Source organism: Thalassophryne amazonica, chromosome 19 (assembly GCF_902500255.1).
Source record: "Thalassophryne amazonica chromosome 19, fThaAma1.1, whole genome shotgun sequence".
Lineage (NCBI taxonomy): Eukaryota > Metazoa > Chordata > Actinopteri > Batrachoidiformes > Batrachoididae > Thalassophryne > Thalassophryne amazonica.
Window position 1 is genome coordinate 40,185,707 of NC_047121.1, and position 17,721 is coordinate 40,203,427.

At 38.2% G+C, this 17,721-nt stretch overlaps 1 protein-coding gene across 2 annotated transcripts in view; it reads right to left on the reverse strand.

The window, feature by feature from the left end:
• Window positions 1-1,074: 1,074 nt before the first annotated feature.
• The window catches only part of ppp2r3a (protein phosphatase 2, regulatory subunit B'', alpha), a 59,544-nt gene continuing 42,897 nt past the window's right edge, over window positions 1,075-17,721 (reverse strand). For both annotated transcript variants that reach the window (XM_034194868.1, XM_034194869.1), the window contains exons 2-12: window positions 17,269-17,553; window positions 13,847-13,950; window positions 13,660-13,762; window positions 11,223-11,297; window positions 7,217-7,460; window positions 5,546-5,594; window positions 5,363-5,452; window positions 2,834-3,009; window positions 2,594-2,712; window positions 1,307-1,413; window positions 1,075-1,211 (exon numbers count right to left, since the gene is read on the reverse strand). In XM_034194868.1, coding sequence (XP_034050759.1) covers window positions 1,115-1,211; window positions 1,307-1,413; window positions 2,594-2,712; window positions 2,834-3,009; window positions 5,363-5,452; window positions 5,546-5,594; window positions 7,217-7,460; window positions 11,223-11,297; window positions 13,660-13,762; window positions 13,847-13,950; window positions 17,269-17,553 — 1,449 coding nt within the window. In that variant the 3' untranslated portion in view covers window positions 1,075-1,114. The remainder of the gene's footprint in view (window positions 1,212-1,306; window positions 1,414-2,593; window positions 2,713-2,833; window positions 3,010-5,362; window positions 5,453-5,545; window positions 5,595-7,216; window positions 7,461-11,222; window positions 11,298-13,659; window positions 13,763-13,846; window positions 13,951-17,268; window positions 17,554-17,721) is intronic.

The window sequence follows — 17,721 nt, forward strand, 5'->3', positions numbered from 1 at the left end:
CCAAAAAACACAAATAACAAAACTTGTAACTCCTTCAGAGTTGATATGGGTGTCTTGGTGGCTCCCCTCAATCACCTTCTTGCACAACAACCACATTTTGATTGTTTCATTTCAACTACATTTTGGTGGTGCACAGGAGCAAAATAACAAAAAAACACTGTTCAAATACTTATGGACCTGAATGTATTTGCATGACCTAAATGACAACAATCCATCCAACTGAGGTTTAAATGTGTGGCCAACTCTACCAGAGAGTTTGATATGTTCGCTGACATGCATCAGTATCAGGGTGACCAAGCTTGAGAATTAACATGCTGAAACAAATGACTGGAAACATTTCAGCCTGTGTGCTCGCAGACTGTTTCCAGGCCTCAGAAATGACTGCAAAAGGGCTCCGGAGGTGGAGTGCTGATAATGCTGCTCTAAGAATAGAGCTTGGCTGTGCAGTGAACCGAATACCCCTCACGGAAAAGTTAGCCGGCCATTGTGGCACTGTGCAGTCGCGCACACTGGCCACACAGAGGCGCCGTCTTAAACTGTTACAGGATTCCTCCCTATAAGGGCAGAGAGTAGAGGTTTAAAGACTTCCTTCAGCAGGAACACAGTGACAAGCTGCACGAGCAGCAGGTCTGTGACGGCTGCGCGTCTCCATTTCTGGCAGCAGACTGTGACTTTTAAGCGGCAGCGCCTGTCATTATGCTGCCGCTCTTTCCAATTAGGAGTGTAACCGATCTATCTTTAGCACAGCAACACTTAAAAATACACTATGGATGATTGTCTTCTGGCAGGATTGGCAGCAGAAATACATAAGTACATAACTTTACAGTGAAAGTTTTTTTTAAGCTTATAGAATAACTCTTCCTTGATGTTTCTTTTGTTTTTTTAAAAACTCAGCTATAGTGGAGATCAGGAAGCAGTCACATCAATTATTGCACCACACGGTTCTGATTCACAGTCACACGTGGAAAATGACGCCATGAGCATCCCAGCACAGATGCTATATCCTCTTCTTATTTGCTTCTGTTGATTTTGTGACTCATTCCCGTCACTACTCTGTTCTTTCAATCCTGATGGTTTGCAGGAACAGCAGCCAAAAGGGTCCAGGGAAAGAATTTTATGCTGATAAGTCAGATATGATGAGTTTTTCCATTTTATTGCCGATTTCACCAGAAACCTGCAGCTCCTCAGAGTCGTAGTCATCGTCAAATGACCTAGAAAACATGATGGGTATTTACTGGACAGTCAGGACTATTTGGCCTTCACACAAGTGCCTTCATATCAGCATGTTTGTTTGTTTGTTTGTTACCCCTCGTGTAGTTGCTCATTTGCAGTCTCCTCGGCCACCAGTATCTCATACTCCTCTGAGGCATATTTATCCCAGTCAGATGGTTCTGGACCTTCACTCTCAGTGTCCTGAAACACAACACACACAGTGAAAACATCAGTATTTTTCGTTATATAATTATCTTATTATAACACACACAAACACCCACTGAGACAAAGATGTTTATTCCATAAAAATACAGCACAGAGCAGTTAAAATGTTGGAAAACCAGAGTGGACATTTATGAAAAGTCACTACTGTTGAAGGAGAATTACTTTTCTGTGGTCTCATATAGTTGCATGCAAATGTTTGTGAACCCTTTTGGGTTTTACACATTTTTAAAAAGGTGCTATGAATGATATTTCTGCCATTAGATGTCACACTGTCGCCACACTTCAGGACATAAACAAATCTTCTCTCCTTGTCCAATCCTCCTCAGATTATATTAGATTAGATAGAATTTTATTAATCCCTTGGGAATGGAAATTGATTAAATATATATATATATATATATATATATATATATATATATATATTCTCCACTCAGATTGCAATAGCCAATCACAGATTAGCCTTTCTGTCCATCATTTACCTGTTTTTTGGCATGCTTGGCACCAGAAAGTTATGTTGGATCCAAAAGGATCCAAAAAGGCTAGGACCAAGAGTTATATTGGATCGGTTCCCACTGACCAATAGCGTTAGAGCTTACTGCCAACAGAAAAGTTGCCAACATTATATTACTTATATTACTATATAACTTTTCTTCATCCAATATTTCTCTATGTTGGACTCCTTACATCCATTATTTGTATTTATATATATATATATATATATATATATATATATATTAGGTCTAAAGGATGGACAAGGATTAGGATTAGATATGTTTTACTTCTTTCTACCCCCCCTTACACATATTCACTAATTATGGCATATGTGTGTGTGTGCACTGAAGTATATGGATGTCTATGCTTTTATTATCTATATAATTAGTTAATTTGCATTTTTGTTGCAGTCATATACATATATGTGATGTGGTGTTTGTATTAACACTGAGGAATATGTGCATATGTGTTGATTTTGATATTCTGGTCAGTTTTGATGGAATGTCTGAATTAAATTTTTTATTAATTCATTCATTCATTCAAAATCGTCAGAAGTCCATAAAATGGATTGTCACAAATGACAATTTACTGACTGGATAACAATATTAGTTCAGGAAAGTCATGAAAAAAATAAGGTGTCATTATTCCTGATGCACATTCCTACCTTTTGCACAGCAAATGGATCTCTTTGTTCATGGTCCAGATATTTCTCCAAGTTGAAGAATGTGTCAAAGAATATGTGAGCCATCCGGCAGCGCTTCAGGTCACCCAGAGTTATCTTACCTGGAGAAAAACAAAAATATACATGATGTCCTCAAGATATTATAGAGTTAGACGGTAAGAAGCTGTCGGGCAGTGTCATTCCACCAATGAAGAAATAAGTGATGGAAAACAGGACACAAACCTGAGTTTTCAGGTTTGACCAGGTCAAGCATCTGGCAGAGCAAATCCTGGAATGGTAGGGGTTCGATGCCCATCCTTTCCATCCTTTCACACTGTTCCTCATAGAAATATTCCAACTCAAACATGGACAGGACGCCATCTCCATCCACGTCCATGCAACGGAACCAGTACTCTATACTGGATAGAGGCAAAAAGACAAACACTCATGAGCAGTCACAACAATGCATGCGCAAACAGACTGACAGCGTGCATCTGTGGAATTACCCCGCTCTCCCATCAGAGGGCCAAGGGCTCGCCATGTGAAATTCTTCCTGAATTGGCAGTGGGCCAATGCACGAGCATGGCCAATATCACGTACATCATATAATGTCTAATTTCATCACACATAAAAAAAATAAATCACAAATAACACACATGATTGTGCCCATTTTTTGTCCTTTTCTCATTCATTAAATGTATTTCATGTAATATAATTTTATTTCAGGTGGGCGTTTAACCAACTTTCTTCAAAACGGGGGTGGCTGATGCTTGGCCCTGGGCCCTCTGACGGGCAAATCTATATTAGCCAAGTGTCCTCTGTGTGCGTGTGTGTGCGTGTGTAAAGCTTCAATCATGCAAAAACTGGGGAGAGCTCACATTTGCCATTTGGTATGCTTACGTATTTTGGGTCAAGGATGAACGCTGCAAAAACAGAAAATTGATAGGAATAATATTTTTAGAGAAATTAGAACTTTTAGCTAACCAATAAACAATGGATGTTGTGCTACAATGCACCATGGGAGTTTGGGGTTTTATTGTGGTTCATGTTAGATTAACAGTGCTGTTAGTGTTATTGATTAGTTGTGATTTTGTCGTTCAGTTGGTTTAGTCACTTTAGTTAAGTTACGTTGCCGTTATAATGAGCGAGTTCAGTCTCATGTTGCTAACACCATGAGTGAAATGTATACTGTGTTTGATCTCCACCCTGTTTGTGTCTAAAATTAGAAGCACCTGCATGCAGTAAAGACAAACAGCTGTGCATCCGTGCGTGCGTGCGTGCAAGCAAGCAACTTCAATCAGGGACAAAGAGCACAGCTGACATTTGTCGTGTGGCATGCTTAAGTATTTTGGGTCTAGGATGAACACCAGCAAAACGGAACACTGATAGGACTAATAGTTTTGGAGAAGCTACGAGAATTGGCCCAAGTTGCTAATTACATTTTGGACTTGCACGCCTTTCCAGCAGCGGGCAGTAAATCATGTTTATATTATAAGCATGAGTGTGTGATTTTATTTAGTAAGTTCAGTCTAAGTGCATATAATTGTAAATATGTTAAAAAAAATACATAGATGAGACAAGAAAGTGAAAACATGTATTTCCATTGTGGTCCATTTAAAAATCAAATAAAATAGAAGTAATAATAATATACAAATAATGAATGTTTATGAGTTCAAAGGGAGGAATATTTCATGAGGTCAAAGATGGAACGTACCATTCAACAAGGTGAAGCCAAGTTCAATGGTACATTCCATCTTTCACATCATGAAATATTTGTTCCATTGAAAGAATGAAAAAAATTCATTATCTGTTTTATATATCTGTGAAAATAGATCATTGTGATTTGATGTTTTATTTATAAACAACAGAAACGGGACTTACATTTTGGTGTTTGTCACTGGTGTTTTGACGTCAAGAGTCCAACACAAACTTTCAATAGGAGTCCAAAATTGTTCTCAGTCAACTTGCAAAAAACAATCCTGACGATGTAGTTTGTGATGCCATTTTGTGTACAGACTGCCGTATGCTTTCCTCACTCCAGTGAAACATCTCATGGGAAATGTGTCCAGCTTTTCATCCTAACTTCATCCTCTTCATCCTAACAGCTCTTCCTTCCTCCAGACGGCTTACGGCATAGTGGATTTGTTATTTTTGTGTTTAGTCTATTAGCTCCTTTACCAGCAAAACAAACTCCGCCATGTTTAGCTAAAGACTGCCCCCAGTGTGAGCATGCATGGTGATGTGGGTGTGCAATAGCACATTTCATATAGTACCAAAATTGTACGCTAAAAAGAACTATTGCACCATAAATGGTGCAATATGGCACAATGGCACAATGGCAAATGGTACGAATAATCTATGTCATGTGACAAACAAACCACCAATCAAATGACAAGGATCCACTCAACCGTTATATAAACTAAAATAATAATAATAGTGTGTATATGATAACAAGAACCTAAACAATTTATAAATACTTTAAGACAGCAAATTAACATTAAAAATTACATAATAAACAGAAAATAAAAGGGTTGAGTTCCTCTTCTAAAAATTGTTGAGGTCTAAGGTTCTAAAAGCATTCTGGACTCGCACGTCATTCCAACTCATTGCCTTATTTATTGCCAACCTTGAAAAATGTCAGCTACGTATTTTATAAACACTACTCAATCTAGAGACGGTGGATCCCCACGGGCAACACGATTGTAAGGTATAACTGATGGGTGCAGCAGTGGGAAACATACAAAGATGTACTCAGTCAGACGGCATCATTACCTGGTGGAATTTTTCTTGTCTTCCTCAGAGATGAGAAACCAGACAAACTCTGCGTAGCTCATCCTGCCTTCTCTCTGCACAGCATTACCGCTGGAAGAGAGTCAGACACAGCTAGTCACATTCAACGCTGCCGTTACTGTGACACCAGCTAACTCCTCCGTGTTTGTGTGCAGTTCTACTTACCGAGTGACGGCCCCTGAAAACAATCGCTCAATAATCCTGTTTGAGGATGCTGTGAGAGATCAGAAAGAAAAATAATAATTGAGATCAGCGATTGCAGATTCCACTTTTAACAGACAGTGACAGGAGACTATAGTGGCTCCATGAGACCACACTAAAGAATGTGGTTGATAAAATTACCCGAATTGAGTCCAAAACCTTGATTCAGGTCATTTGAGAAGATGGTTGAACCATGGAGTTATCTTACTTTGTGTAAAGTTTCAAGTCAATCTGTGGCATTTCATTGGTGATAAGAAGCCAAAAAGTTGAAAATTTCATTATAGTAAAGAGTAGTTAAAATAAATAAATAAAAATAAAAATCTAGAATAGGCATTCAAAACAACCCCCTTCAGCAAAGTAACATGGTAAAAATATAAATAATAATTTGTCTTCTATATCATAAAAAACATTTTTAAAGTAATTCAAAAAATAAATAAATAAATAAAGAGGAAAAAAATGCCAATACCACCACACAAACACTATATTTTGCTTTGTTGGTTTGTCAGAATTTAAAAGAAAATTCATACAGATTGAAAATCAAACAATTACTGATTTTTTAAAAAGTAATTCAAACAATATTAAATCAATAACTAAAGAGGAAAAAAATGCCAGCACCACCACCACACAAACACTATATTTTGCTTGTGTTGGTTTGTCAGAATTAAAAAAAAAAAAAAAAAAAAATCACACAGATTACAAATCAAAGAATTATTGATTTTTTTTTTAAAAGTAATTCAAACAATATTAAATCAATAAATAGAGAGAGAAAAATGCCAACACCACCACACAAATAGTATATTTTGTTTTTGTTGGTTTGTCAGAATTAAAAAAAAAAAAAAAAAAAAAAAAAATCACAGACTGCTGAAAAGCGTGGGTGTGGCTTTTAATAGAATCCATTACGTTTGGTCTTTCACTCTGGATTTTGTTTCTTTTTTAACCAAAAGGTTTTTGTAATTAGAAAGGGTTTCTATAAAGGGCACTATAATACTGCGCTTGTAAATTAGTGGACCATTGGTTGACGGGAAGCCACACTTTCCATTTAATTTAACATTAAAACAACCAGATGACGCTGTCAGGGTGCTAACAGCAGCATGTGGTCGACAGCAAAAGTTCAATTTGATGAAAATTTTCTGTCCACAGTGCCAAAAGCCATCTACTTCTTCTGTTAGTTAAAGGCAGATTATTTAAGATACAAACAGACACCAAATACCTCAACTTGTCACAGTCACAACCTTGTCTGAGTAAAAGTAAAAATATGTAAAAGTACAGTTGCTGGATGAGTCTATTTTCTTATAATAAAATCTAATATCTACTTCTAAAAAAAAGCAATCTCAGATTTCTGACATCCACCAATCCGGATCTGGATCACCTCCAAAATTCCAAAATTCATGCCCTAATATCTATCTGTGGTGCAAATTTGGAGTATTCCATGGCCAAATATGTATCTGTGGTGAAAACTTTGTCAAAATCTGTGCCGTAGTTTTAACATAATCCTGCTAACAGACAGACAGACAAATAAATAAATGCTGATGATATTATTATGTCCTTTGTGGACGTAATAAATAAATGGTTGGAGAGCCAGTACTACAACACTGTAGGAAATTTGCAAATACACAGGTGGTTCAAATATTTTACCATGGTCATTGTATCTGGCCAAGTCTTTGGGGTCAATGTAGAGGTCATGGTCAGTGTCCAGCTCCCAGAACTTGCAGTAGATGACGTAGAAGTGCTCGTAGGAGAAGTAGTCGGTGATCTGGTTGATGTCATCCTCCTCCTCCAGGAGGGCCAGAGTCTGCAGGAAGTTGCTCCGGCGCAGCTCCATCATGGTGATACGGCCCGTCCACGAACGGTTTACCACGTAATATATTCGTTGGATCACCTGGAATACAAGTCAGATGTGAGCAGTGGTGCGCACAGATAACCAAAAAATTAACTTCGATAACAGATAGATAACTGAAAAGTTATCTTTGATAAAGATAAACCGATGAACCACCCAAAAATGTATCGGAAGTTACAGATAACCAATAAATTCCAGTATTGTCTCTGGTACATTTGCAACTGCTAACAAGCTGAATTTGAGTTTAAACACCACGATCGCTTTTGGAAGCATAAAAAGCGACAAAAGACCCAAACAATGAGTCAGCACTTCTACGTTTGAACAGGCTGCCCCTGCTGGAAGCTACACAGCTACAGCACCGAAGCACCGAAGCACCGAAGCACCGAAGCACCGAAGCACCGAAGCACCGAAGCACCGAAGCACCGAAGCACCGAAGCACCGAAGCACCGAAGCACCGAAGCACCGAAGCACCGAAGCACCCTGAGAGCAGCCACAAAGCCAGCTCTCTACCAATCACAATGCACCGGTCAGGCGGAGGTCTTGAAAAATAAAGGCATCCTGACTTATGGTTTTGTGTGAATACTGATAGAATAACTCCATTAATGTCAATTCTGTCATTTGTACAAAGTTAAAATATAACATATATATTTTAATGTTGAATAATGCACTAATTCTGAGGTTTTGTAACAAACACAGACAGATCGCAAAGGATTCTGGGTAAAAGTGCCTCTGCTAAACACTGATTGGTTCAGTCATTCATTATGTAAACCAACACGTTAATGTGACGTGTGTCGTGTGTTGGCGTTTACAGATAAATGTGCTTTTGTAAAATATTCCATGTTTTATTTGTAAAAACAGGCATTTTTATGGAGCCCTGGAAGTGTCATCGCAAAATGTTTTGCATGTGGAGAGAATGTGCACACGTTTTATTAGTGACATGCACACGTTTTATGATGTGCACACGTTTTATGATGTAAAACGTGCACTCAATGTTGTGTTGACACATAAATGTTGGCTTTACACTGTGCGAGTTTTGGCCCGTTTTCAGATGATTTTTCATTCGTGTGAGAATTTTTTGGACCGAGTTTCAGGTTAATCGCAGATGGTAGAACTATACATCTCTTAAGAAACTTTTAACAGGTAGGTCTCAACTGATTTTAAATTTTAAAAATGTTTGCTGCTGTTCAGCTTGGTTTACTATGTTATCAGTCTGAAAGTTGTCGGACGACAATTCATCGGAACATAATTAGTCCGATAATGGTTTTTAAAGTTATCTAAAAAGATAATCCAATAATGAAAACATTATCTTCGATAATTATCTGTTAACGGATTATCGGAAGTGTGCCCACCACTGGATGTGAGCTAATTAAACCACCGCACACTGTAAAGTGCAACAAGACACTTTGCAAGCAGACCTATCTTTAATAAACACAAATTACACAAAAAGCAAATACTTGTAACTGCAGACACATACAGCAGATAAAACTATCAAGCTCTTAAGTGATACAAAAGGTGTTTTAAGTTCTATTTACAGCTTGGCCTTTGTGGAATTTTAGTTCCACACAGAGATTTAGGAGCAGATTAGCACGCATTTCCTGTTTTAATGGGTCATCTGGCCTAAATTGAAAAAGTGTCTTTATACGGGCATGTGGAAGAGAAGGTGGTGAGTTCAGTAGGCTGTAGGGGGCGTCAGAGTTTCCATTATGTCATCACATGCTGACACAGCAAAGCACTTCCTGCATCTCTCCATTTCCACACAGATGATGATGATGATGTTGAAACTCATCATCACATTTATAAACACACAGCACCCTGCAGCTCAAGTTAGAAAATGTTTGCTGACAATGCAAACTCCGAGCAGTTATTACAATAAAAACTCCCCTGATACGTATGAAAAGGAACAGATAGTGCTTACTTTATATACAGTAATGTCATTTAATAATTAGATAGATAGATAGATAGATTGATAGATAATGAGGTAATTTATTAACAGTGTTGCCACAGTTACTTTGAAAAAGTAATCCAATTACTGATTACTGATTACTCCTTGAAAAAGTAACTTAGTTACTTTACTGATTACTCAATTGTAAAAGTAACTAAGTTAGATTACTAGTTACTTTTTTAGTTACTTTTCCCAGCTGCCGACAACAACCCTCTGCCACCTCAACATGACAATGATACCTGTTTTGCCAAAACTTACTTTATAGTCACCCTTTCTTGACTTCAATGAAAATAAATACTTGTTTTATAAAAAGTAAAATAAAGACCTCTTTCTTGACCTCATATTTAACTGTTGACAGCACTGTAACAGTAAAACTTGCAATTTCGAACCTACATTGTTTATAAATGTAACTATTAAATTCATTCTAGCATTTTTCTAACATTTAAATTCTCTCTAAATATTTTACTTGTCGAAATTAATATTATTTTAAGTAGTATTAGTAGTTGTAGTAAAAAAAGGCTTCAAAACTGGACCTTTAATCTAGGGGTGTTGTGAGGGGGGCACATCCCTCCCCCACGCCCCCATTCCATCTGGATTCGCCCCTACTTTGGCGTTTGAGCACAAAGAATGGATAACATTTATTTATGCAGAAAACGTGACCAGATTTACAGGTAAGAAAGTTTTATTGTGTTTTCACATCATGTGGTCCTCAGAAAGAGAGTTTAGGTGCATTTGAGTGGAAAATAGTGTTAGTTGTTGACGCGTCGCGGAGGATCAGCTGTTTTAACGTGCAGATACAGAGCGGCTCAGCTCAGCCCTAAATAAAGGAGGAAAAAAAGTATAAAAATGTCTTTGTAAAGCTCAGTGCAGGTGTGCTGATCACCGTGCTTTAAGAGGAGACGACGAGTCGAGCAGCTGCAAAAAACCGTGGATGAAAAGCTCACAGCTCACTGAAAGTGGGCAGTTCAGTCGAACCCCGACCTCCTGCCCACGGACCAAGTTTAATGCTGCTATCGACCCACAATGAAAAATAATAGTAACGCACAGTCACATGAAGAAGTAACTTTAATCTGATTACTGATTTGGAAAGATTAACGCGTTAGATTACGCGTTACTAAAAAAAGTGGTCAGATTAGAGTAACGCGTTACCGGCATCACTGTTTATTAATGAGGTCACTTTTTTTAATTGCAGGAGGAGCTACAAATCAAAATAATAAAAATGGTTTGACGTTAAGTCGGAGAAACAAAGAAAATGAGATTTATTTTAAAGCTTCAGTGTGTAGGATTTAGTGTCATCTAGTGGTGAGGTTGCAGACTGCATTTTGCCATTGCCAGCCACAATTTCGTTTCCCTTCAAATTTTCACATTTTTGGTGAGGAGGAGCCATGCTCCCTCGCCTTCTCTTGTGGAAAGCAACATGCATGATGCCTGGAGTAGGTAATGGTGGGTTTATGACCTATGGATCCACAGTTCAAATCCCCGTCAGGGCAGAAAATCACTCAGGTGCCTTGCGCAAGGTCATTAATCCCCAAGTTGCTTTGTGAATGAGTGAATGTGAGGCATCACTGTAAAGCACTTTAAAAATGTAGTCCCTATAGACACTTTTTCCTCTCAAACCTGAGATAAAAATATTGCAAATGAATGAAGAGCTCAATCGACAGTATCACACAACAAATAAAAAGTGAAATGTCCGTGGTAATCTAAACGCTAATGACGCTCCACTTAACATTTCTGAAAATGCAACACGTCAAAACGACAGCTGATACTGGACACTTCTGCAAAGCTGCTCAGCAAAACTGGGAGGTCAGATTTTGAGCAGCCATGATCCAAATGTAACATATGGTAGGGCAGTGCTATTTTACCGTTGTGATGTAGCGGGAATGGAATTCGGGAGCATCCTTCAGAAATGTCAGGCCAGGGTGTGTATCCACGATGTCCTAATCAGACAAACAAACAAAAACATCAATAAATGCAATTGCGAAAGTAAGTATGAGCACACTGCCTCGTTTCCTTATTTTTCCTCTGTACACTGCCACAATGTGCTTTAACAAAAAGATCATATTAACCATTTAGGGATTAGAGTCATTTTTATACACAGTCCTTCCATTTTCCAAGCCCATAAGCAATTGGACAACTGGACAAGCAGTTTCCTGGCTGGATGTAGTCTGTTCCTGTGTTATTCCAGAGCACACTAACTGGATATGAAGTGCTAAAGTTGCATTTGGTCGCTGCTTATTGAAACTTTCATTATGAAGTTCAAAAAGGTCTTTATGCAAGCGGAGGGGGGGGGGGGGGGGGCACAGGTCATAATTAAGATGAAAACAAAACAAACCTCTCAGACAGACAGCAGTAATGTCAAATCAAAGGACCAAATCAACAATGTGGTACATTCTAAAATAGAAGAATGAACAGTGGCTCTGTGGGATAGGATAAGGCTGCTGATATATATAGGCCAGGGTTCGAGGCCAGGTGTGTGCTGGTGACCAGCTACAGCAAAAAACTAAAGTGGACAATCCAAAAAATTTTTCCTTGGTAAAGAAAAACATCTTCACAACATCAAGCCAAGTCAAGAACACTCTGGAGGATGTAGTTGTATCAGTTAAAGTCTACAATCAAGAGGTGATTTCATGAATGTAAAGACAGAGGGTTTAGGACCAAATGCTAAATACTGAAGAAAAAAGATTTTAGATTGCCAGAAAACATTTAGAAAAGCTTGACTATTTCTGGAGCATTCTTTAACAGATAAAACCAAGATGAACTTTTACTGGAATGATGGGAAGAGAACAGTACCCTATGGAGAACACAAGGAACAGTTCATGAACTGAAGTATACCACATCATCTGTCAAATATCAGTGGTGGGCACAGCTAACCAAAAAGTTAGCTTCGATAACCATTAATCCGATAACTGAAACGTTATCTTTTATGACACTAAACTGATAAAGTGCTAAAAAAATTATCTTTATAACAGATAACTTTTATTCGGATGTGGCTACATCAGATTAAATACACCAGTTTCACTTTAAGCGCCACAGGGGCTTCTGGGTCAAGGATCACAAACACAAAGAACGCACGAAAAATGAATGAATAAAAAATAAAACCCCAAACACTGTCATCAACTTTCAAAAGCAGTAAAACACAGTAGTAGAAGTCACAGTTTATCTCGGTATTATATACGCCGTCATTTACGAACTAAAAGCTTCTGCTTTTTTCACACGCTTTGAACCCTGCGGCTTAAACAACTGAAATACGTCCATTATGCATCGATTGGCAGAGTAAAAGACAAACAGTAAATATAAATCCTTACCTGTTAGTTTCAGTAGGATTAATTAAATTCTGAAGAAAATATTCCGCATAAAGCGTCCTGATTATCCAAAACGGTGTGTAAACGGTGAAGAGAAGTCCTTGCAGCTGCACCATGAGATCTCTCTCTCACCGAGTCTTGGTGATTAAATTATCCCGTGCCACAAAAAAATAAAATAAAATAATGTTAAAATTATGCTTGAACTACACTACCCACAATGCTCGCTGTGTCGACCGGCCAATCACCTCTTGCGCTTAATGATGATGTCATCAACAAGCGACAGCCAGTCTGCCATAAACCACTGATCTACACATGACAGGGACTAAAATGTTTGATTTTAGGGTTTATAAACGTTTTTGACTGTTAAACTTTGCTCACTTTACCATCAAAAAAATGTTAGAGGACTGAAAGTTATCAGAACTAAAAAAAACATACTGCCAAAGGAACCCAAGAACTTCTCAAGCGTACAAAATGGAATATTCCCTGAAAATGGAGGTACTGTGTGTAAAAATATCTATAATTTCATAATGGTTAATGAGATATTTTTGTTCAAGGTGAATGTATACGTCAATCACATCTTGAATGGGTAATTTCGACCCTATTGTAGTGGTGTACTAATTATTGCTTTCTATTTTATTTCACTTGGGGTCGCCATAACAGATCAGGTATTGATTTGCGTGTTGTTCATTCTGCCAGATGTCCTTCTTGGCACAAATCTGCATGTACATGGAGAATGTTGGCATGGGTGACCTTCAACCACAGAGACCAAACCACATTCACTATCATCCTACAGCAAAAACTTTAAAGTGTGTTAATGCCAAAATACTTACCTACTAAACTGTAAATACAGTTTTCTGGTAAAATCTACTGTAAAATCACCAATGATTGTGAGGTCCTTGAAGTGAGCTTTATAAAATGAAGGTGTTCATATTGTAGCATTAATCATAAATGTGAGTTAGTGAAACATTGTATGACCCACACAAAATAATATCCTCACCTGCAGAAGAGGAATAAAATCCTCTTGTTCTAGGTAGTTACAGCCTGGTTTCGCCAACAGGTAAATAAACCTTGAGGCATCATCGTGGCAACTGTGCAACAATCTGATGATAAAGCATGGCTAAATCAACACAAAATCATGACATATTATGAAGTACTGCATTAAATGATCGTGCATGTTGGCTTACTTCCTCCAGGTTGCAATGAAGGAGTGAACAGAGACGAAACCTGTCCTCTCACCACCTGCTGCATAGAACATAGGGGCCTTCCAGTAGACCGGACACCCACATACCTGAGTAGTAACACAAGTGGCACTATGATTACATTACACTGGAAAGCACTTCAGTGCTTCTCCACAGTGTTTCATCAGGGAGCAACATACAAAAACATGGTATGCGTTTCGATGTTTCACCCTTCCAGGAAGGTGTAAGGAACAAAGTATTGTGGCACCTTCACACACTAAAGCATCAATACTGATTTCACATACAACCCCTGGCAAAAATTATGGAATCACCAGCCTTGGAGGATGTTCATTCAGTTGTTTAATTTTGTAGAAAAAAAGCAGATCACAGACATGACACAAAACTAAAGTCATTTCAAATGGCAACTTTCTGGCTTTAAGAAACACTATAAGAAATCAGGAAAAAAAAAATTGTGGCAGTCAGTAACGGTTACTTTTTTAGACCAAGCAGAGGGAAAAAAATATGGAATCACTCAATTCTGAGGAAAAATTATGGAATCATGGAAAACAAAAGAACGCTCCAACACATCACTAGTATTTTGTTGCACCACCTCTGGCTTTTATAACAGCTTGCAGTCTCTGAGGCATGGACTTAATGAGTGACAAACAGTACTCTTCATCAATCTGGCTCCAACTTTCTCTGATTGCTGTTGCCAGATCAGCTTTGAAGGTTGGAGCCTTGTCATGGACCATTTTCTTCAACTTCCACCAAAGATTTTCAATTGGATTAAGATTCGGACTATTTGCAGGCCATAACATTGACCCTATGTGTCTTTTTGCAAGGAATGTTTTCACAGTTTTTGCTCTATGGCAAGATGCATTATCATCTTGAAAAATGATTTCATCATCCCCAAACATCCTTTCAATTGATGGGATAAGAAAAGTGTCCAAAATATCAATGTAAAGTTGTGCATTTATTGATGATGTAATGACAGCCATCTCCCCAGTGCCTTTACCTGACATGCAGCCCCATATCATCAATGACTGTGGAAGTTTACATGTTCTCTTCAGGCAGTCATCTTTATAAATCTCATTGGAACGGCACCAAACAAAAGTTCCAACATCATCACCTTGCCCAATGCAGATTCGAGATTCATCACTGAATATGACTTTCATCCAGTCATCCACAGTCCACGACTGCTTTTCCTTAGCCCACTGTAACCTTGTTCTTTTCTGTTTAGGTGTTAATGATGGCTTTCGTTTAGCTTTTCTGTATGTAAATCCCATTTCCTTTAGGCGGTTTCTTACAGTTCGGTCACAGACATTGACTCCAGTTTCCTCCCATTTGTTCCTCATTTGTTTTGTTGTGCATTTTCGATTTTTGAGACATATTGCTTTAAGTTTTCTGTCTTGATGCTTTGATGTCTTCCTTGGTCTACCAGTATGTTTGCCTTTAACAACTTCCCATGTTGTTTGTATTTGGTCCAGAGTTTAAACACAGCTGACTGTGAACAACCAACATCTTTTGCAACATTGCATGATGATTTACCCTCTTTTAAGAGTTTGATAATCCTCTCCTTTGTTTCAATTGACATCTCTCATGTTGGAGCCATGATTCATGTCAGTCCACTTGGTGCAACAGCTCTCCAAGGTGTGATCACTCCTTTTTAGATGCAGACTAATGTGCAGATCTGATTTGATGCAGATGTTAGTTTTGGGGATGAAAATTTACAGGTTGATTCCATAATTTATTCCTCAGAATTGAGTGAGTCCATATTTTTTTCCCTCTGCTTGGTCTAAAAAAGTAACTGTTACTGACTGCCACAATTTTTTTTCCTGATTTCTTATAGTGTTTCTTAAAGCCAGAAAGTTGCCATTTGAAATGACTTTAGTTTTGTGTCATGTCTGTGATCTGCTTTTTTTCTACAAAATTAAACAACTGAATGAACATCCTCCGAGGCCGGTGATTCCATAATTTTTGCCAGGGGTTGTAGAAGCAAGGACATTTTGGACATTTCATTTCTTAGTTTAGACTGCCACTATTCCAGACAATATTATTACTATTACCATTTAAAGAACTCTTACTTCACAAGGCGTTTCTACTACATTTAATATTACAACTCAGAGAAAGCCATAGTACATATCGGCAAGGTGAATTAGTGTGGCAAATTACATCCAACACGACACGGAAACTGTGTGTGTGTGTGTGTGTGTGTGTGTGTGTGTGTGTGTGTGTGTGTGTGTGTGTGTGTGTGTGTGTGTGTGTGTGTGTGTGTGTGTGTGTGTGTGTGTGTGTGTGTGTGTGTTTAAAACCCATTAATATTCATAGTTCTGGAAGGATTGTGATGAAAATTAAATCTGCACTGGCCAACATGACGTCCCAAATTTCAAGAAGATCTGTCATATAGGTGCAATGTGGCTGTACATCCAGTTGGGAAAAAGTGTGGGGGATTTAAACCCCAGTAACTTTCAGAGATCTGGTGAGATCATGATAACAAATATGCACTGAGGTAAAGCTGTGTGCCAAATTTGCAGGACTAAGGAAACCGATACATCAAACAGGAGAAAAAAGTGGACTTTTTGAACACTAATAATGTTTCAAATGATGATGTATCCATCCCCTGACTTGTTTGAAGAAAACTGGCAATTAAACTGATTATTTACAGGTATTACTGTAGTGTTCAGAATAATAGTAGTGCTATGTGACTAAAAACATTAATCCAGGTTTTGAGTATATTTCTTATTGTTACATGGGAAACAAGGTACCAGTAGATTCAGTAGATTCTCACAAATCCAACAAGACCAAGCATTCATGATATGCACATTCTTAAGGCTATGAAATTGGGTTATTAGTAAAAAAAAGTTAGAAAAAAAGATGCTGGCTTCATCCTTAAATAGGGGACACCTGATTCACACCTGTTTGTTCCACAAAATTGCCGAACTCACTGACTGAATGCCGCACTACTATTATTGTGGACACCCCCTTTTCTACTTTTTTTTCCACTAATAGCCCAATTTCATAGCCTTAAGAATGTGCATATCATGAATGCTTGGTCTTGTTGGATTTGTGAGAATCTACTGAATCTACTGGTACCTTGTTTCCCATGTAACAATACGAAATATACTCAAAACCTGGATTAATCTTTTTAATCACATAGCACTACTATTATTCGGAACACTACTGCATACCAAATGGGCTGATTACTTATGCAACCCATTATCTTGGTTTTTATATTTTTATTTAATTTATATCAAGTTGTAGAGATTAACTTTCAGTTTGAGTCTAAGGAAGCTAATTTTAGAACTTTTTATATTGAGAAGCTCGATTTACTTTTTGCATTTAACATGCCATAAACAAATTAAAATGCGTGAAATACCAAGGGTCTGAATACTTTTACAAGTCACTGTATCACTGATAGAACTGCTTACCTTTGCAATCTTTCCCATTTCATATATATCAGTTTTTTCCTCCTCAAACTCTGTGAAAGCGGTCTCGATGGCAGTGATGGTTGCTTCATGGTTAGCAGCTGACCCCAATGTTGGGAATCCATGAGGGTAGTAGAATCTGGGAATGTTGATAGCAGGGGGTGGAGGGGTTACAATCACTGGAGCAGGAGGAGGGCTGGGTGAGCGGGGTGTGGGGGCAGGTGTGGCGGAGGATGGAGCTGGTGCTGGAGTAAGTGTGTTTGGCTTCTTCTCTGATTTGGCCTGGACCTGAAAAAGAAAAAAATGCATGAAATGGAGGCTTTTGTGTACCTCGTGTCTGCAGTGAAGCGAGAAAGAAAGCTTTTATTTTTTTCTGCTCCATCTGATGGAATGTTCTCCAATCCAAGTTGAAGCTGTCTGGGTTGACCTCACTGAACACCTTCCACTCCATCTTAG